At 49.3% G+C, this 20,399-nt stretch overlaps 1 protein-coding gene and 1 long non-coding RNA gene across 2 annotated transcripts; one reads left to right on the top strand and one right to left on the bottom strand.

Moving 5' to 3' along the window:
* The first annotated feature begins 1 nt into the window (after position 1).
* LOC112444749 (uncharacterized) lies at positions 2-14,516 on the top strand. Its single transcript, XR_003033101.2, has 2 exons — positions 2-820; positions 14,269-14,516. It is a non-coding gene; the product is annotated as an uncharacterized lncRNA (long non-coding RNA).
* Positions 14,517-17,190: 2,674 nt separating this feature from the next.
* On the bottom strand, positions 17,191-19,222 carry DDIT4 (DNA damage inducible transcript 4). Its single transcript, NM_001075922.1, has 3 exons — positions 19,184-19,222; positions 18,806-19,061; positions 17,191-18,532 (listed from the first exon to the last, which is right to left on the bottom strand). Exons 2-3 carry the CDS (start codon positions 18,999-19,001, stop codon positions 18,039-18,041), a joined length of 690 nt encoding a protein of 229 aa, NP_001069390.1. The 5' UTR covers positions 19,002-19,061; positions 19,184-19,222; the 3' UTR covers positions 17,191-18,038.
* Positions 19,223-20,399: the final 1,177 nt, after the last annotated feature.

Below are 20,399 nucleotides of genomic sequence, written 5' to 3'. Positions count from 1 at the left end.
CCCCCCCCCCCCCCCCCCCCACCCCCGAGTGTGACCTGGCCGCTCCTGGGAAGAGTAGTCTCCGCGGAATGGGGGTAGTAAGATGTAGCTCCTTGTTGCCGTGACAACTAGAAGCACTTCTGTAAGCCTCTTCATTGGCTACTGAGGTTGAGATCCCGCCTCTGCCATCAGAAAGCACCAACCAGAAGCAAGCAGAGTGAGTAGGGGCGATTAGAGCTGGTGAGCGTCTAGCTTCCTAAGAGGCAGGGAGACTCAGGGACAACTGATCGCACCTATCCTGGCTACAGTGGAGGTGTGTCCAAGAGTCTGTCGTGGGTGAGGGTGGGGGTAGGGGAGCATCTCGCTGGACGTTTCTCAGGCCGACCTGGGTGAATGGACAGGGGAGGAAACAGTTTTTCTTTTCAGCAGTTCAGGCCTGGGAGGTCTAGCTCCGTGAGGCTGAGGCTGAGGCTGAGAGTTCCCCGAGGGCTGCCAGGCGGAAGCGGGGCCGGGGAGGAGGCTGAGGAGGAAAAGTATTAGGGAAGGGGGTGGGGAGGATCTCACTAGTAAAAGAGGTAAACGTTCCTGGAGGTAGGGGTCTGGGCTTGGAGTCACCAAAGAACCGAGTTTGAATCCTCTCTCTGTCCTTGCCAGCACACACGTGTGCCTTCCTCTCTCCGTTTGGGGGAAGGATTCCAACACTCATGACTTTGTGCAGATCCTTGTGCTGAACATTACAGGACTTTTCCCTCCGTGATGCCCTCAAAACGACCCTGAAATGGGTGGGTGCCATTTACAGGTGAAACTGAGGCTCAACGAGGCTACGTGGAGAAAGCCGAAGGTGAGCTCAGTCCCCAGACGTGAGAATGACCTGGCAGTTATCTGGAGGGAAGTGGGAGGTGCCGTTCCCACCCCCACCCCCAGGCATCCTGGCCTGTCCGGAAGGAAGGGTCGTGCCAAGCCTTGAGGCTTGCGTGGTTTCCTTTAGCAAAACTGCGTCAGGCTCTCTCTGGGGGGTAAACCGCCTCTGACTGGTGACAGCCTCTCTACTACTTAAGATCAGAAAGGGGAAACCTGTAGATTTCATTGAAGTTCCTGTGCAGGAGACGTGGGTTAAAGATAAAGCCGCCCTTGGGGAAGGAGGGAGAGAGTGCTTATAACTTTTTGCCCTTTTCAAAACCGCCTAGAATTACTAATGGAAGGCTTCATTTAACAATAACAGAGCCATTTATTAATTTAGCCTAGTTGGGATTGAGACTTGGCAAGAGGTGGCCCTACTATGGGACCGCTCTGATGTGCTCCAAGGGAGGGGCTGAGCCAGCAGAGTGGGTGGTGGAATTAATCTTAGATTGGACCTAATCTGAGCCTCACATTCTTCATCTGTAAAATGGGCTTCATTGTGAGGAGTAGGAAAAATAATCATGACACCCACTAGAGCTTTTCTTGGTGCCACCTGTGATCCGGATGGAAAAGCAGTCCTCCCTGAAGAGCGTCCTCCACTCCACCCCCACTCCCCAGAATTTCCTGGGACCCCTCAGTTATAGGAAGAGGTTTTTTCCCAGATGCCCTTGCAGTTCACATCCCAGGGCCAGATTTGTTAACACTTATGCTTACTCCTTGGAAGGAAAGTTATGTCCAACCTAGATAGCATATTAAAAAGCAGAGACATTACTTTGCCAACAAAGGTCCGTCTAGTCAAGGCTATGGTTTTTCCTGTGGTCATGTATGGATGTGAGAGTTGGACAGTGAAGAAAGCTGAGCACCGAAGAATTGAACTTTTGAACTGTGGTGTTGAAGAAGACTCTTGAGAGTCCCTTGGACCGCAAGGAGATCCAACCAGTCCATCCTAAAGGAGATCAGTCCTGGGTGTTCATTGGAAGGACTGATGCTGAAGCTGAAACTCCAATAATTTGGCCACCTCATGCGAAGAGTTGACTCATTGAAAAAGACCCTGATGCTGGGAGGGATTGGAGGCAGGAGGAGAAGGGGACGACGGAGGATGAGATGGCTGGATGGCATCACCGACTCGATGGACATGAGTTTGGGTGAACTCCGGGAGTTGGTGATGGACAGGGAGGCCTGGCGTGCTGCGATTCATGGGGTCGCAAAGAGTCGGACACGACTGAGCGACTGAACTAAACGGAACACCTAGGACTTCCCAGGTGGCACTATTGGTAAAGAACCCCCACCCCTGCGAGTGCAGGAGATGTAAGAGACATGGGTTTGATCCCTTGGTTGGGAAGATACCCTGGAGGCATGGCAACCCACTCCAGTATTCTTGCCTGAAGAATTTTATGGTCAGAGAAGTCTGGCAGGCTATAGTCCATGGGGTCGCAAAGAGCTGAACACAACTAAAGTGGCATAGTACAGCACACATGGAACACTAAAGAGTTGCTGCTGCTGCTGCTGCTGTCACTTCAGTCATGTCCGACTCTGTGCAGCCCCATAGACGGCAGCCCACTAGGCGTTAGGTGGCTAACACTTAACAGTCTAAGTGTTGGACTCTGATCAACCCTTTGAATCACCCTGGAACAACCCTTCCTTTCTTCTGAAAAATGCTTTTTATCACCATCCCCTTTTTGTAGATGAGGAAACTGAAATTTACAGAGAGGTTAAGAAAGTTCACCATGTAAATTTCAGACTCTTTCTGATGCAAGTGACAGAAAAACCTGACTCAAACTTGTTTATACCAAGAAGAGAATTTACTGACTTGGGAAACAAAGTTGAGGTATGGTTTGATCTGGAAGCTCGAACGTATCATAAAGGCTGAATCTTTCCACTCTGCCATCAGTGGTCTTCTGCAGCTCCAGGTTCATATCATCCCAAATTCTAGGTCGGTAGAAAAGCATCTCTTCTTAGTAATCGTGACACAGGTCCCAGGATTTACTTCAATTAGACTACTGGTGGTCATATAACCACACAAATAAAAACCCTGCCCGGGAAGGTTCAGTGCTGTCTGATGGGTCTGGTCACAGGTCCCATGCCAGCAGCCTCACCTGTTCAATGAGCTGAAAAGGAGGAGGAAGAAGTGTTTGTCCAAAGAAGCACTGGAAGAGATGAGGGATGGATGCCCGCAGCTAATCTACCTCTGTCCCCCACACCGATGTCACAAGGTCACACAGCTGAAAAGAGGTAGACCCTGGCAGTCTGGCTCCAGAAACCATGGCCCTTAGGTGCTAGCCTGGTACTAAGGTTCTAGTAGAGATAACTTAGATATGGGAGATGAGGCTCCCCCTCACCCTGGGAGGGAGCCCACCACTTCCTCACTGGTCCCAGGTCAGTCCTCATCACACCTGGTGCGCATGTCCACCTCCGGCCCTGGCTCTGTTGCTCCCTCGCAGGTTCCGGAGCCCTTCTTATAGCTGGGCCTGGGCTGTTGCCAGCCACGCTGCCAGAGGCACTCCACGTGTTGGAATTATGCACTGTCCTGGGGGCAAGTTGCTTTCTGTTCCTACAAGCAGAGAGGAGGTTCCTCAGCGGCTGAGACTGTTCTCCCTTGGCCCCTATGTGGTCCTCCTCTGGGACCCGGCAGAATTTGTGCAACAGGCAGCAACTGTGATTTTGAGGGACCCTAGGAAGGTCCTTCTCTAACCCCTATATTCCTCCTTTACTTTTGAAAATTCCACCACTAAATAGGATTTCACTCCTTTGATTCCTGTGAAGATTCAGATTCCTCTGAGAGGGGGGCATAGTAGGTCTTATTACTCATTCACACTTTAGTGAGATGTAGTTTACAGAATCTTTCCCGAGAGCAGGTTTTGTTATCATGGCCACCATTTATTGAGTGCCTGCCATGCATTCTCCCCTGATTCAAGAGTTTCTCGTACATTATCTCATTTAAATCTCACAACTCTGTGACGTGAGTGCTGAAGTCTTCCTTGTTTTACAGATAAGAAAACTGAGGCCCACAGAGGTTAAGGATCCTGCCCAAGGTTTTCAGGCAGTGGAGCAGGAATCTGTAGGAAGTCTGGTTCCAGAGCCTTCCCTGCCTACCACGGCACCAAGACAGTCCCTAACACTCTTCAGTTTACAAATGGGTTCAGTGTATTCACTGACATCTTTTGGACCTCCCTACAATTCAATGATTTAGTTGGTAGGATCATCCTCATTTGTCAGAGGAGAATGTTGAGGAGGCTAAGTTCAGTCAACTGGCGAGAGGCAGATGCAGAATTCAGACCCAGCACACTCCCATCTCTGCTCAGCTCTCCGTGACCACATGTGGCAACACTCAATGAGAGGAGCTTTGAGGCAGCTCCGAGATGGGAGAAGGAAGATGCAGTGGGCACGAAAGCAGCTCCTTCCTCTCTTCTCCCCCTCCTCCCTCCATCTCTTCCTTCTTTTCTTCCTTCCACTCATTCATTCATCCACCTGGGCACCAAGAATGGTCAAAACAAATGGCCCTCATGCCCTCATAGGACTGACAGTCAAACAAACAGAAACACTTGCCATTTCTTAAGTGTTAAGGATGAGCTGGGCCCTGTGCTGAGAGCTGAACATGCATCATGTTTCAGAGCCCTCTTTATCAGGCAGGAGACTGGGACTTAGGAAGGGAAAAGTGCATTATGTCACTCATATTTTAAGTCCATTCAGACCTCAGGGTTCCAGCATCTCACCACTGGGCTGAACTGCCTCGCTCTTGGGGTACAGTGAGGAGCCAGTGAATATGTTCAAAGTGATAGACACACACACACAGACACAGCCCTGGCTCTGTGACCCTAGCACCTGAGTCAGCCATCTCTGCTGTCTCCAGCACCAGGAGCCGGGCCCCATCCCATACAGAAAGGTGACGGGAGAGGCTGGTACACTTCAGAACCTCTGGGTTGAAACTCCCAGGGACGCTGAATGAGAGTGATCTAACCAGAGGTGCTGGAAGGAGAAACCAGGGCCTGGGGTCCGGGGGCGGTGGGGCAGGGGTGGGACAGGGAGGCCCTCCCTGGGCAGCCTTTCAGCATGTCTTCCTCGTGCCTCAGTTCCCCCTTCTGTAGGTTGCTGTGCTCACAGCTGTGTTTGAAGTAAGAGCTATCAGACACTTCCTAGAGCTGGCAGGATGCTCCATCCTCCCCACTTTCTGACCTGGGTTTTCTAAGCTCTTCACAGGGATTTAGTTTCCTACTTTACAGATGAGGAAACATGGCTGAGAGAGGCTGACACATAGCCACATAACGAGTGTTAGAAATGTGATGAGAACCCACCAAGGTCTGAGTCTACTGCTCTGGCAAGAATCTATTAAGCACTCAGTGGGGCGTCAGAGTCTGAGCTGTGCCCAGGACACACAGCAGTGAGCAGGACGGGCTTGTCCTTCCTCCAGGAGCACCAGTTCCAGTGGAGGGTGACAGACAAGGGAGGAAATGTTGAGAATCTTAACAGGACAAAGTGGCAAGAGCCAGGAGACCTTTGGCGGGCAGAGGTAGACTCAGGGTTGTCTCAGTTCCTGTACTTGGGAGGACCCGGGCAAAGGTTTGATGACTGGGGAGTTGAAGTGGGGAAAGCTGGGATCTGGGACCAATATTCCTGGCTCAAGTGGCGTGCTGACTGGGAGAGGGAGTTGGAGCTGCCCCACCCTCAAAAATACCCAACCAAGGCCACTTTCAGCCTCTGTCGGCTGCTTCTCAAGTGTGCTCTGCCTGCAGGGAGTTTCCACCTGTTGATTTCCTTGTCTCGGGTGATTTCCAGTCCCACCTGCTCTCCTGGAACCCAGTCCACTCACCGTTCTTGCCCGGCATATACCAGGGTCACTCTGAGTAACTCTAGGGACCCGGGGTGACCTTAACTGCTTCTGATTCAGTTTGACTCATCCTCCCCATTTCTGGAAGGTGGCTCTTGGCCATTCTTATGTCATGCTTGGGCACCCGGGGCCTGTGGGAGTGGCATATCTCCCTCCCCACTCTCAACGGGTTAACCAGGTGGTTAACCAAGTCTGTGTCACACAGGGGAGGTGCGGGAGCCCTGAGGAGGGAACCCTCATCTGTCCAGATTAATTCACTCCCTCTCCAGCTCACTTTGGACATCTCCTTTCCAGTGAGCATGGACATTGTCCAGTCTACTTTCCTGTTTTTAACCGGAAAAGGACAATGTCTAGGAAGACTGTTGTTAATTGACCACTTACTATGAGCTGGGCACACTGTGCTGCTAAGTCGCTTCAGTCGTCCCCGACTCTGTGTGACCCCATAGACTGCAGCCCATCGGGCTCCCCCATCCCTGGGATTCTCCAGGCAAGAACACTGGAGTGGGTTGCCATTTCCTTCTCCAATGCATGAAAGTGAGAAGTGAAAGTGAAGACGCTCAGTCATGTCCTACTGTTAGCGACCCCATGGGATTTTCCAGGCAAGAGTACTGGAGTGGGGTGCCATTGCCTTCCATCATTAAACTCTCAAGCACTTCATTATTGGTCTTCATTTTCTAGATGTGGAAGGCAAAGTTCAGAGAGGGAGCTTGACTTGTCTGAGGTCACATTGCATGGGATTGGCTGAGCTGGAATTGGAACCCAGGTATTCTTGACTCCAGAGTTGTTTAGCCAGGGCCCCTCACCTGACCATGCCTTCTGCCGCCCACAGGAGGAGGAGGACAGAGGGAGATCACCCAACCCCCAGCCTGAGCCGGTGCAGATCCAGCCTCACACATCCTCAGGATCCCTTCATTGTGGTATTGGAGGGGATAGAAGCCCCATGAAAAGCCACCATTTGCTTAACCCAGGGGTCTGAGGGCCATCACTGTCTTGGTGGGCAGAAACCCAGACTACAGACCCATAGGAAGTGATCGCCTCGTGAGTGGGCCAGATGTATGCTGCTTGGTAGGAGTCATGGCTGGTCAAACCACCTCATTTTTATGACCAACCTAGATAGCATATTCAAAAGCAGAGACATTGCCAACAAAGGTTCGTCTAATCAAGGCTATGGTTTTTCCTGTGGTCATGTATGGACTGTGAAGAAGGCTGAGCGCCAAAGAATTGATGCTTTTGAACTGTGGTGTTGGAGAAGACTCTTGAGAGTCCCTTGGACTGCAAGGAGAGTCAACCAGTCCATTCTGAAGGAGATCAGCCCTGGGATTTCTTTGGAAGGAATGATGCTAAAGCTGAAACTCCAGTACTTTGACCACCTCATGCGAAGAGTTGACTCATTGGAAAAGACTCTGATGCTGGGAGGGATTGGGGGCAGGAGGAGAAGGGGACGACAGAGGATGAGATGGCTGGATGGCATCACTGACTCGATGGATGTGAGTCTGGGTGAACTCCGGGAGTTGGTGATGGACGGGGAGGCCTGGCGTGCTGCAATTCATGGGGTCGCAGGGAGTCGGACACGACTGAGCGACTGAACTGAACTGAACTAAGGCCTGCCACCTCAGCTCCCCTGCCCTTTTCTCTCCTGTCTGCTCCGAATCCCTCCCCCAGGTCCCTCCCACCCAACCCTGCCTTCTCATCAGATGAGGCTGCGTACCCCACAGTGGACGCTAGTCACAGGTGGCTTTTGAGCACTTCAAATGTGCCTAGTGCAGCCAAGGAACTGAGTTATCATGTTCTTTAATCAATTTACATGTAAGCTTAAAAACTGATACTTGATGCAGTGGTTAGAAAACATTACAGTACGTTTGAAACAACCTGAATATGTGGGTCTACTTTTTCAACTGCAAATTTCCTGAAATCTAAATACAGATCATTTTCTGACAAAAATTTAACAAGTGTTTTGTATGTAAACGAGGTGCCACATCGTGAAGACAGAAGCAACAGTTAGAACTGGACATGGAACAACAGACTGGTTCCAAATAGGAAAAGGAGTTCATCAAGGCTGTATATTGTCACCCTGTTTGTTTAACTTATACACAGAGTACATCATGAGAAACTCTGGGCTGGAAGAAGCACAAGCTGGAATCAAGATTGCTGGGAGAAATATCAAAAACCTCAGATATGCAGATGACACCACCCTTATGGCAGAAAGTGAAGAGGAACTAAAAACCCTCTTGATGAAGGTGAAAGTGGACAGTGAAAAAGTTGGCTTAAAGCTCAACATTCAGAAAACGAAGATCATGGCATCCGGTCGCATCACTTCATAGGAAATAGATGGGGAAAACAGTGGAAAGAGTGTCAGACTTTATTTTTGGGGGCTCCAAAATCACTGCAGATGGTGACTGCAGCCATGAAATTAAAAGATGCTTACTCCTTGGAAGGAAAGTTATGACCAACCTAGATAGCATATTCAAAAGCAGAGACATTGCTTTGCCAACAAAGGTTCATCTAGTCAAGGCTATGGTTTTTCCTGTGGTCATGTATAGATGTGAGAGTTGGACTGTGAAGAAGGCTGAGCGCCGAAGAATTGATGCTTTTGAACTGTGGTGTTGGAGAAGACTCCTGAGAGTCCCTTGGACTGCAAGGAGATCCAACCAGTCCATTCTAAAGATCAGCCCTGGGATTTCTTTGGAAGGAATGATGCTAAAGCTGAAACTCCAGTACTTTGGCCATCTCATGCGAAGAGTTGACTCATTGGAAAAGATTCTGATGCTGGGAGGGATTGGGGGCAGGAGGAGAAGGGGACGATAGAGGATGAGATGGCTGGATGGCATCACTGACTCGATGGACGTGAGTCTGGGTGAACTCTGGGAGTTGGTGATGGACAGGGAGGCCTGGCGTGCTGCAATTCATGGGGTCGCAAAGAGTGGGACACGACTGAGCAACTGATCTGATTTGATCTGAAAAAGAACTCATTAATATTTTATGTTGATTGCATTGAAATGATAGTATTTTTAATATATCAAATTAAAATGTTAAATATTATTGAACATTTAAGTATTTAAACTATTATTAAGATTACTTTCACCTGATTCTATTTTTAATGTAGCTATTAGAAAAATTTTCAATTACTTATGTGGCTCATATTATATTTCTATCAAACAGTGCTAATCTAGAGGATAAATGTGTGGGTTCAAATTCTGGCTCAGTGTGTCCTTGCAACTTACCCAACCTCTCTGGCCCTCAGTTTCCTTACCATTAAGATAAAGATAATAGCAGCACCTCCCTCATAGAGTTGTTCAGAGGAGTAAGTGAGATAATGTTTATAAAGCATTTAGCACACTGCCTGGCATACAGTAGTCCTCAGGAAAAAACAACAACAACATTATTATAGGCTTCCTTTTATCATCGAACCCAATTGCAGTTCAATTAAACTCAACAATATATATGGAGGGCCAGCTATGTGCCTGACTCTGAGGAGTCAATGAGGAACAAGCTGGCCTCTGTTCTCATGCAATGTGCATCCTCCAGGAGGGAGGTGGCCACTGAAAGAAACAAAGAAGAACAGGTAGTGATGAGTGCTGGGGAGAAAATGAAGCAGGGAGGTGTTGCTAGAGACTGCTACAGCAGGAGTGGCCAGGGAAGGTTTCCCTGTTTAGCATGGCCGACTTGGAACCAACCAGGTGATGCTGTGAGGGAAAGGTGTTTCCAGCAGAGGGAACAGCCAGTGCAAAGGCCACAGCCAATCCCCTGTGACGGCTATCTGTCTCCTGGATTGCACCATCTGCTTCATCAAACTTTCCACTTCTTTCATCTACCTCTCTCCTGGCTACTGCCCAGCTCCTGTGTTCATGGCAACCTTTGTAAAGCTAGTCCACATTATTCCTCATCTGTTCTGCTGTCTCCTGTCTGCCCCGGAAAACCTCCTCCCTCCACTGGCCCTCCAGCTCAGGTCCCCTCTTGCAGGGTTTCCTCTGACGGTACCTGTCCCTGCTGGTCTCTCTCTGGGATTCTTCTAGATCGAACACTTTGTTCTACACCATCCCCATTCTCAGTCGGCCTATTCTTCTTTCTGTGGCAGTCGTGCCCTTTTTCCCAGGGCAGGAACCAGAATCAGGTCTTCCATTCTTCCTAGCACTCAGATGAGCTGTCCATTAACACCTATGGATTGCCAGATCCCCCGGGGAGGCATGTCTGCCCAGGCAGAGTGGAAAATCCCTGGCTGCGGGGAAAGGCCGTGGAAATTTCTTCTTAACATTCTCCTTACAGACTTGGACTTGTCCCAGGAAGCAGTGAAGCCTTTGCCCAGTGACCTGCAAGGCGGCTCTGTTCTTCCTCCGGCCCCGCCCCCGCCCCCGCCCCCACCCCCACCCCCACCCCCCCCACCCCCACCCCCACCCCACCCCGCCTAGGCTTGAACCCAGGGAGCAGCGATAGGGCGGGGCTCCGGGAAAGCAGCAGAGCAGCAGCTGGCCGCTGAGCTCTGCCGCAAAGATCTCTTGGTGTCATCCAGTCCAACCCCCTCAGTTCAAAGATAAAGAGACAAGGTCAGGGGCAAAAGCATGCTAGACTGCAGATTTCCTCTCTCCAGTTTAAGCTCCTTCCATTGGCCCACGTTCCTGGGTTTCCTCATCTGTAAAATGGGAATAATAATAACAGGACCTACTTCACAGGACTGGTGGTATGTTAAGTGAGCTAAAGATGTAAGGGTGAAGTGAAGTGAAGTGGTTCAATCGTGTAAGACCCTTTGCGACCCCATGGACTGTACCCTACCAGGCTCACTCCGTCTACGGCATTTTCCAGGCAAGAGTACTAGAGTAGGTTGCCATTTCCTTCTCTAGGAGATCTTCCCAACCCAGGGATTGAACCCTGGTCTCCCGTATAGGCAGATGCTTTACTGTCTGAGCCACCAGGGAAGTGAGCTAAAGATGTAAGGATAAATGTAACCCTAAGCCTGCCCTTTCTCTAGCCCTGTGGGGGAGTGTGCAGTTCCCACTCTGCCTGCTTCTGACTTCTGGGGGTGGGATGGGGAGAGCAGGAGGGCCTCAAAAGGGTTTGACGTTTATCACCGGGTGCTGGCAGATTCCAGCAAGGCTTGCCCAGTGTTGTCTGTAGGTCTACAGCACGTCTGGCCCATGTTCGTCCTGCTGCTTTTTTAAATGTCAGTAGATGCAAATTTGGTGAGTAAAGTACATATTCCCTTAACATTGTTACTGAAGTCACAGGCTTGTTAGGTATTCACCCAATGAATGATGCTGCTGCTGCTGCTAAGTTGCTTCAGTTGTGTCTGACTCTGTGACCAGGCTCCTCCGTCCATGGGATTTTCCAGGCAAGAGTACTGGAGTGGGGTGCCATCGCCTTCTCCGAATTAATGATGGTAAAAGTCACAATTTTTGGAGGCTGAGAATTGGTTGGGGGCAGGTTCTCCAGGCCTCAAGCCTTTCTCTCCTGGGGCCCAGGTCCCTCTCCTGTCCTCCGAGATGTGCCAGCCTGAATCAACTCTACTACTCTGTCCTCATGCCTAGATTACCCTCTCCCCTCTGAGGGAATGGGAATGTGGTGATAGGAGGCCCAGGAGAGAGAATGAGGAAAGCTGCCTTCACATTTTCAGGGCTGAAATCGCGTCCTTCCTACTCTGGGACCCTGTTCTCACTCTGTCTCCAAATTCCTGCAGATTCATCACCCTCATTCAGCCCTTTACCACTTACCACCTATGGGCATGGGTGCAGTGGGCTTGACTCTCCACATTGTCCTGATGTGGAGAGGCATAAAAGTGTTTGGAAGTGTTGTGCACTGTTGGTAGGAATTTAAAATGGGGAAAATGATATAGAAAACAGTATTGTGATTCCTCAAAAAATTAGATCTAGAATTATCATATGCTCCAGCAGTTCCACTTCTGAGTATATATCCGCCCCAAAATCAAAGCAGAGTCTCAAAGAGATATTTGTATGCCAATGCTCATAGCAGCATCATTCACAATAGCCAATGGAAGCAACACAAATGTCCTTTGACAGATGAAAGGATAAGAAAAATGTGGTATATCAATATACTGCAATATTATTCAGCCTTAAAAAGGAAGGAAATTATGACATTTGCTATAATATAATTGAACCTTGTAGCTTTGTGCTGAGTGAAGCAAGCCAGGCAGAGTAAGACAAATAGTGTATGATTCCACTTATGTGATGTATCTAGAGACTTTAAATTCATAGAGACACAGAGTAGAATGGGGTGGGAGATGAGGCATTGTTATTTAATGGGTGTAAAGTGTCTGTTCTGCAAGATGAAAAAGTTCTGGAGATGGGTCGCACAGCAGTGTGAATATATTGAACACTACTGAACTGGACACTTAAAAATGGTTAACATGGTAAATGTTATGTTATGTGTATTTTACCGTAATAAAAAAGAAAGTATTTGAAAGTGGTTCCAGTGGGCCTCTCGAGGAGCTGGTGGGTTTGTCTTTTCTTCGACATATATGCATTGAACATTTTCTAGAAGCCAGGCACTTTTTTAGGGCTGACGTTCTGTTGGCAGAGACAGACACTAAATACAATTTGCTCGTGGCTTCTCTTTACCTTCCTTAGTGAAAAATTTACTATATTTACACTGCTACTTCTAAGTCGCTTCAGTCGTGTCCAACTCTGTGCGACCCCATAGACGGCAGCCCACCAGGCTCCCCCGTCTCTGGGATTCTCTAGGCAAGAACACTGGAGTGGGTTGCCATTTCTTTCTCCAATGCATGAAAGTGAAAAGTCAAAGTGAAGTCGCTCAGTCGTGTCCAACTCTTAGCAACCCCATGGACTGCAGCCTACCAGGCTCCTCCATCCATGGGATTTTCTAGGCAAGAGTACTGGAATGGGGTGCCATTGCCTTCTAAATGGAACCCTAATTATAGCACTATAATAATTTATGCTTTAAAACTTCTAGGGGTCATTTTATGTACTTTTTCATGTGTGTTAAAATTTTTTAATCGATGTATAATTTACATACAGAAAAATGCACCCTTTTATTAGGTGTTCAATTCTATGGATTTGAAAAATGTATACTTAAAAAAAAGTTTTATTGATATAATTTACAGGTGTGCTGCCGTCCATGGGGTCGCAGTCAGACACAACTTAGCAACTGAATTGCAGATTTCCCCTGTTAAAAGTGTACAGTTAAATGGGTTTTAGTATATTCACTGAGTTGCAGAATTAAGAATGTTATCATCACCCCCAAAAGAAACTCTATATCCACTAGCATTCACCCCCATCTTCCCCTGTCGCCCAGGCCTAAGCAACTCATTTACTTTCTATTTCGATGATTAGTTTTTTCTGGACATTTCGTATAAATGTACTCATACAATATGTGGTCATGACTTGCTTCTTTCACTTACCATGACATTTTTGAGAACCATCAAATGTGGTAGCATGGATTAGTACTTCATTTTTTTAATTGACAAATAATATTTCCACTGTATGAATATACCATGTTTTATTTATCCATTCATGTGGATGGACATTTGGTTTGTTTCTACTTTGATATTATGAATAATGCTGCTATGAAGATTCATACATTCATACATTCATTCATTCATTCATTCATACATTCATACATACATTTCATTTCTTGGGTATATCTTAGAAGTGGAATTGCTGTGTCATATGGTAACTATATGTTTAACATTATAAGGCACTACCAAACTCTTTTCCAAAATGACTGTACCATTTTACAAACCATCCAGCAATGTATGACGGTTCCAGTTTCCCCACATCCTTGCCAGTACTTGGTATTGCCTGCATCTTTGATTATAGCCATTCTGGTAGTATGAAACAGTATCCTGTTTTACACTTCCCTAATGACCAATAGTTAAAACAATTTTTTTCATAAATGCTTATAGGGCATTCATATATCTTCTTCGAAGAAAGCTCTATTCAGATCTTATGTTCATTTTTTAATTAGGTTTCATGAGTTCTTTATATATTCTAGATGAAAATTGCTTATCATGTATAGGGTTTGTAAAATATTTTCTCCCAGTTTGTGGGTTGTCTTTCTACTTTCTTGATAGTGTCCTTTGAAGCACAAATATGTAAAAATTTTATAAAGTCTAACTTGTTGATCTTCTCTTTTAAAACTTGTAATTTTGGTGTCATATCTAAGAAGTCATTGCCTAATCCAAGATCATGTAGATTTACTTCTATATTTTCTTCTAAGAATTTTATAGTTAGTTCTTCCATTTAGGTCTGTGATCTACTTTGAGTTAATTTTTGTGTATACATAATTCTTAAAAAATTCAGATATTACGGTATAATTTACATTCAATAAAATTCACCATTTTAAGCATACAATTTAATTAGTTTTATGTAGGTATACTTTTAATCTTTCTTGATTGTTAGATTTTTTTTCCTGGGAAGTTAGGGATAGGGAAAATTGAATATATAGCCATTTTCTCTCTCTCATTTTTCTTTGCCTCACAGTTTTGCTTGTAAACGTATGTGTGTGATTATGTGGGAGTCTGTGTGTGTGAGAGAGAGAACTTTGACTTTACCATCAGATTTTTAAGGGTTCCCACTTACTTTGGCTTCGTCTTGCAGGTCCACGGCCCCATTTCATTGTATGTAGGTTGAATAAATGAATGCAGTGATCAAGTGACCATCTATCTGCCAGTGTCTGCCCTCTGGAGCCATCAGTACTGCCTGGCCACAGATATTTTCATGCAGCTGCCCATTGTTGGGACTGAGATGGAGACTCCCCAGCTGGGACCCTGCATGGATGTGTCTGGGTTTAATGGACTGTTTTCTAATTTGTGATTCCTTCATAAAGAGCCCCCCTTGCAGGATAATTATAGAGTCCTGTATTCATCTATTAATTGGGCCTGATTTCTATGCCTCATGTTTCCTCAGCTTGCTGCCCCAGCAGCAAAAGCAGGATGAGGCTGACCGGGACACCTGAGCTGGGGAAGCAGCAGGGTTCAGTGAATTGAGCCAAAGGCCTAGGAGGTAGGAGACACTTTTCCCTTCTTACCCCTGCTCACTGAGCCGCTCTGAGCCTTCGAATTTCCTTCTGAAACATGAGGCAGAATTAAAGGAACCTTATATAGGGTGCTTAATATGCACTGGGTTTAGAAAACTACAGCTTAGAAGTGATGCTATCTGAGCACAGTAGCCCAATATGATGTTTTTTACAAGAACTTATTAAGATTATATGTTGACATGACTGTTGTTAAGGTGATGACTTTAGAGCATTAGAGGAAAGTCAGATCAGAAGGGAAGGCAGTCAAAGGTGGTTTCTATCACAGGGTGTCTGCTCTGCCACAGCTCAGGCCTCCCATCTCTTGCCCAGCCACTGACTTCCTCTGCCAGTGCTGGACTCCAGTTATACATTTTTCCAGATGGAAACTGCAGTCTTTCAGTAATTCAGAAAGGTCTGAGTGTCAGGCTAACTACTGAAAATTCATAAACCCTGAAAATTGAGGTCCAGCGGGAAGTGGGACCTCAGGGTCCCTCCCACTCAGGGTCCGCATGCCTAGACTAGTACCTGCCCGGCTTTCAGGCCACACTCATGGCCTTCCTGCCTCAAGATCAAGGAAATCAATACAAATTTTATAGGCCAAACAGAATGATTTCAGAAAGCATTTTTCAAAGTTGGATTTTATACGGAAGTCTCATAAGCTTTATTAGCTTTCAGTCTTGGCAACAAAGAAACCTGCTTCATCTTCTCTTCAACAGCCCAATATCTAGGACAAAGCTCCCTTAGGCCTCATAAGGGGGTCTAAGAGTCCCAGCCTCGGGGGCTCTTTCTATCCTATTTGGGGGGATTTTCAAGCACCATGAGGATGAGGAAAGGGAATCTGGCCACAGGAAAGAACATCTTAGCTGAGCCTTCTTGGGAATGCAAGTTTTCCTCTGGTCTTCCAGCTAAGAGAAGGAATGACCTGAGGGTGCTTGCTGCTTCCTGGTCTAGGAGAGGGTTAATGCTTACCACTCTATCCCTCTCTTGCTTCCAAATACCAATAAGACTCTCTAGACATGATTGTTTTCCTCTTTGGGGGCCAGGGAAGCACAGCCATGAGAATTGCCCCTGATCTCAGTTCCTGGGAGAGTGCCCCCAGACACCACCGAAGTGCTAAGTCTGCCTTACTTTCCACCCTGAGGGGTTAAGAGTGGGCAAGGACAGCCAAGGTCAGAAGAAGATATGGTCATTTAGGGGTTAGGCCTCTGTTAGTAAACGTTTCTGCTCCAGCCTGGACCTCCCCCCAGCTCCAGATGCACAAATCCAATCACCTACTCCAATTGGATGTCAAATAGACATCTATAAAACTGTTTACTAATCTGTAAAACTTTACTAACCCTCACCCCACCCACCCCTCCCAGGGTGGCTATCAGGAAGATGTGCCAAGAAGTAAGGGCTCTCTTAAAACTGCTCTGGGCACCTTCTTACTTTTACCACCATTTTCAAATCTAGTTCTAACCACTTCATTCATCTTGGGGAACAAGTCATTTCATTCCACTAGAGACGTGAGTCTTCTAGACCATCCCGAAGTTCAAGACCGTGTCAGGATCCTGAATGAAAATGCAGATTCCTGCGGCCCTGCCCCAGACACATGCAGTCAGAATCTCCACCAGGGCAGGGGGCTCTGTGTTTAACTCAGGCCCCAACAGATTTGACTCTACAATCCAGTGGAAGAACTACTGTTTCACAGTTGGGCAAACAAGGTCTGTCTCAGACAAGGAAGAGAAACAAAGGAGATAACAACCCTCCAGAGGCTGGTGTGGGAGGACTGGCCGAGTCGCCGGGAGGGAGGAGTGGGAAGGGCCCTGGCCTTCATCTGGCCCAACCCCAACTTCACTGATAAGGAAATTGGGGCCCAACGAGTGTAATGAGTCCAGGTCACCAAGAACATTCACGAAATGTTCTGGAGTCGCCTGGCTCCCAAAGCCCTCGCCACGCCTCCTGTGCGTGTTGTGTGTTTTGTTCCTGCCTGGCAGGTCTTGCCCCTCTCTGAGCCCTAAGTTTCTTGTCCAGTCAGAGGCTTGAACAAAGTAAGTCTTTTTCAAACTCCATGCCTTTTGCTCCTGCTCCCTAGCCTGTTCTTGTCCGGAGATAAAATGTGTAACTTTCATGACTGTAGAACCAATAGAATGTGCCTTTTTTCACACACCCAAAATGTCTTTTGCAGTCCTTTAAGTGCCTGGAAGAACCGTGGGCTCAGCAGTCCTTTGCGCCAGGCCCTTCTAACCCCAGGCACTCAGGTGAGACTCTGACTCTGTGAGGTCTGACTCCCTCCTCAGCTTCCAGGGCTTCTCCTTGGTAGCCTCAACCAGCAGAGCAAAGGGAGCCAGGGTTCTTGACACAGAGGGCGCTCAGCCTGCATACCTCCATTACCGTGCTGGCACGGGGCCTCAGACCTTCCTGAGGAACAGAGAAACACCGAGCTGCACCAGAGTCTGACAAAACCCACCCTCTACAGCACCCATCTCCCTCCCTTTTATTTCGTGGCACTAATGAGAGACATGTGTTTTAACAAACTTTTTTTTATTAGAAAAGTAAAAAACATTGCATAGGTCTTAATACTTGAACATCAAGTGTATTCATGAACAGCGAGTATCTTCATGTAAACAGTTCTAGATGGAAGATCCAGATGGTACTCCTCTGGGGGAGGGGTGCCAGCCCCTACCCCAATCAGCCCCATCCCCTCACAGCTCAACCCTTTAGTACACATCCAAGGATGGGCCACACACAGCTCCCAGGTGTATTTATTCTTCAAGTGTCAAAGATCCCCAAGTGATCCTAACACCCACCCCTTTCCTACTCTTACATTCATGCGTCTGTAAGATAGCTGCCTCGAACAGGTCAGTAGTGAAGCTATGATCAAAAAACAAAAACAAAGAACCAAACATTTGGGCCCTTCAGACCATGAGATACACGAATCACCTCGATGACCTCCCCCCCTCCCACCAGGGCCAGCTATGGTGAAACACACATCCCTCGAAGAGGCCAGAGCAGCCCAGCTGCTCTCCCGGCTCTGTCACACCACTGTTGCCTTAACTGTCAGTAACAGTAAAAATAACTGGGTACATGCTACATACACATCCAGTCAGAAGCCTGGTTGGCCCCTAAGCCTTTGTTCATGCTACAGTACTGAGGGGCAGTGCGTGCCTCCAACTGGGAGCCACCAGCTCACACCTCAGTGAGCTTCCTAGGGAAACACTGTGTTCCCCCCACCTTGACTTTTCTACCCTCAGGTGGCTGTTGTCAGTTTTCTAAGGGCAGGCACCAGTCCCTCAGCCTCTGCTTGCCCCCCACCCCAAAAGTTCAAAATTGTCTCTGACATGGGGGCGTTATCGGCCCCCCAGGCCCAAGTTCAACACTCCTCGATGAGAAGTTGCTCCGAGCTGTACAGTTTCTTCTTGATTACTCTGAAGCCAGTGCTCAGCGTCAGGGACTGGCTGAAGCCAGGGACGAAGGGAGAGTTGGCAGAGCTAAACAACCCCTGGATCTTGGGCCAGAGGCGTGAGTCCAGGCGCAGCACGAGGGTCAGCTGGAAGGTGGGCACCAGGCTGGGGTCGAGGGCCAGTTGCCCCACGCTGTGGCAGCTCTTGCCCTGCTCTACGCAGACGTCCAGCAGCGCCCCTCGCAGGCCGCACGGCTCGCTGTAGGCCAGGCGCAGTAGTTCTTTGCCCACCTGGCTCACCAGCTGACCCGGCATCAGCAGGCGCGCGGGGCGCCGCGAGCCCAGTCGGGCCTGGGCCAGGCTCTCCTGCAGCAGCTGCATCAGGCTGGCACACAGGTGCTCATCCTCGGGATCGCTGAGCAGCTCGAAGTCGGGCAGGGACACCCCATCCAGGTATGCAGAGTCTGCAAGGGAAAGCAATAGGGGAGGATTAGGTAAGAGAAGCTCCAAACGGGGGAAGTGCTGTTTCGCTAAGAAACCAGCACTTGTTCCCACTCCGTGCCTCAGTTTATGCCCCATGATAGTACCCTATACCTCAATTCCTCTCCTCTGCTTGCCCCCTTCCGCAATCCGGATTCTGATGGGATAGGAAGTCTAGGTGGGCTTTGACTCCTAGCGCGGTGTTTCCTCACCTCCCCGGCCCTTCTACTCGCGTCCGGCTCCTGCCTACCGCTTACCTTCCTCCGGCCCAAAGCCACTGTTGCTGCTGTCCAGGGATTCGCAGTCCGAGCTCTCCAGGCTCCCGCAGCGGCCGAGTCCTTCTTCTCGGGCCGCCGACCCCCACGCTGAGCGCGGCGGCTGATTTGGGGTGGGAGTTCGGGACAAGGACGAGGACGAAGAGGACGACGAGAAGCGATCCCAAAGGCTAGGCATAGTGAGGATGGACGCCAGGGCGTCTGCCGATGAGCTCAGGGTGCTGGAGCTCAGAAGACGCTGTAAGAGAAAAGCGGTTCAGATTGGGCGTCAGTCTGGGGGCTGGATCAGACAGAGCGCTAAGACCCCCACGGCCGAGGCCTCTCGGCTCAACGATCAGCATAAACAGAAGGGACACTCACCAGTTACTGCGGTCAGCGAGGACTGCTGGGACAAGTGCGTACTGCCGCTTGAATGAGTGCGCGAACTGGTGCCAAGCCCCGAGCTCTGCCCAGACCTGTCCCTTCTACCCACCCGCACCTCCCCCTAGGCCTGCCGCGGTCCCTAGCACCAGCGCCGAGAGACCTATAAGGGCTAGTGCAGAGAGGCCACACCCCTTCCGCGAGGCGGCCCAATCCAGACCCGGGAGTGTGGCCCACCTCGGCCAATGGGCTTCAGGCGCACGTTCGCAACGTTCTCTCCTGCCCAGTGACAGCCGCCTGGCCCCGCCCCCGTTGAGCCCCAGAACGCTCGGGGACGAACCCCCGAGCCGCGGCCACGCCCCCTTTCTGGAAGGGATCTGTGGCGGCTGCAGCTGCCAAGGTCCCCGAGGGCGCTCGCGGCAGGGGAGGATCAAGGAAAGACTTGTTTATTATACGGTCGTATTTCTGATGGAGGGGGTAGGCCGCAGCCGCGGGGGGAAGAGGCAGGGGAACTTGAGGGGGCAAGAGGCAAGGAAAACGGTTGCACCCAGCGTCTGAGAACCTGCGAGCTACAGGCACAATTGGGTGCCCGGCTGGATACTCGTGGGACGGCGGTGCGGGAGCAGACGTTAATCCAGCCGGCTCTCGCACACGTACCCCACGCTAACCTTGCCTTACGAAAGGACTGGGGGTGGGGTGCAAAGACTGGGCTGCTCCGGGCACCGTTCTCCCTCTTCCCGGCCGCCCCACCTGCCCGCCCGCCTATTACTCTCCAGCCCCAGGGGATGGACTAATGCGGGGGCCAGGGTCCGTGCCCGGAATGTGAGCCTGGTCCCCAAACAGTGTCCGCTCCTTCCAGCTGCCTACAAGAAGAGGGTTTGGGAAATGTGGTTAAAGCAGTATTGATGGGCCCGGGTTCCTAGCGCTTGGTTCTTGAGCTGGGAACTGACTCTCATCATAGAGACACACAGACCCACCCGCGTGCCCGATGGACCGACTGCGGTGCGGCTGTCTCTCCAGTCCGCAGCGGCGAGAGAACCCAAGGCGTCTGCTGGGTCCTAGCGCCCGTCCTCACCAAAACGCTTTGTGTAAAAGACCCGGAGAGTTGCATCAGGATCAAGGACCTAGATCTCCAGAAAAAGCCCCGGAGAGCAATCGCCATTCCCTGTTTCGTCATTCAGGCGGTGCCACAGAAAATGTGACCCGACGGCGGTAA

The sequence above is a fragment of the Bos taurus genome, chromosome 28 (genome assembly GCF_002263795.3).
Source record: "Bos taurus isolate L1 Dominette 01449 registration number 42190680 breed Hereford chromosome 28, ARS-UCD2.0, whole genome shotgun sequence".
NCBI lineage: Eukaryota > Metazoa > Chordata > Mammalia > Artiodactyla > Bovidae > Bos > Bos taurus.
Note: the sequence above shows the minus strand (reverse complement) of the source record. Positions and strands in the feature narration are given on the sequence as shown.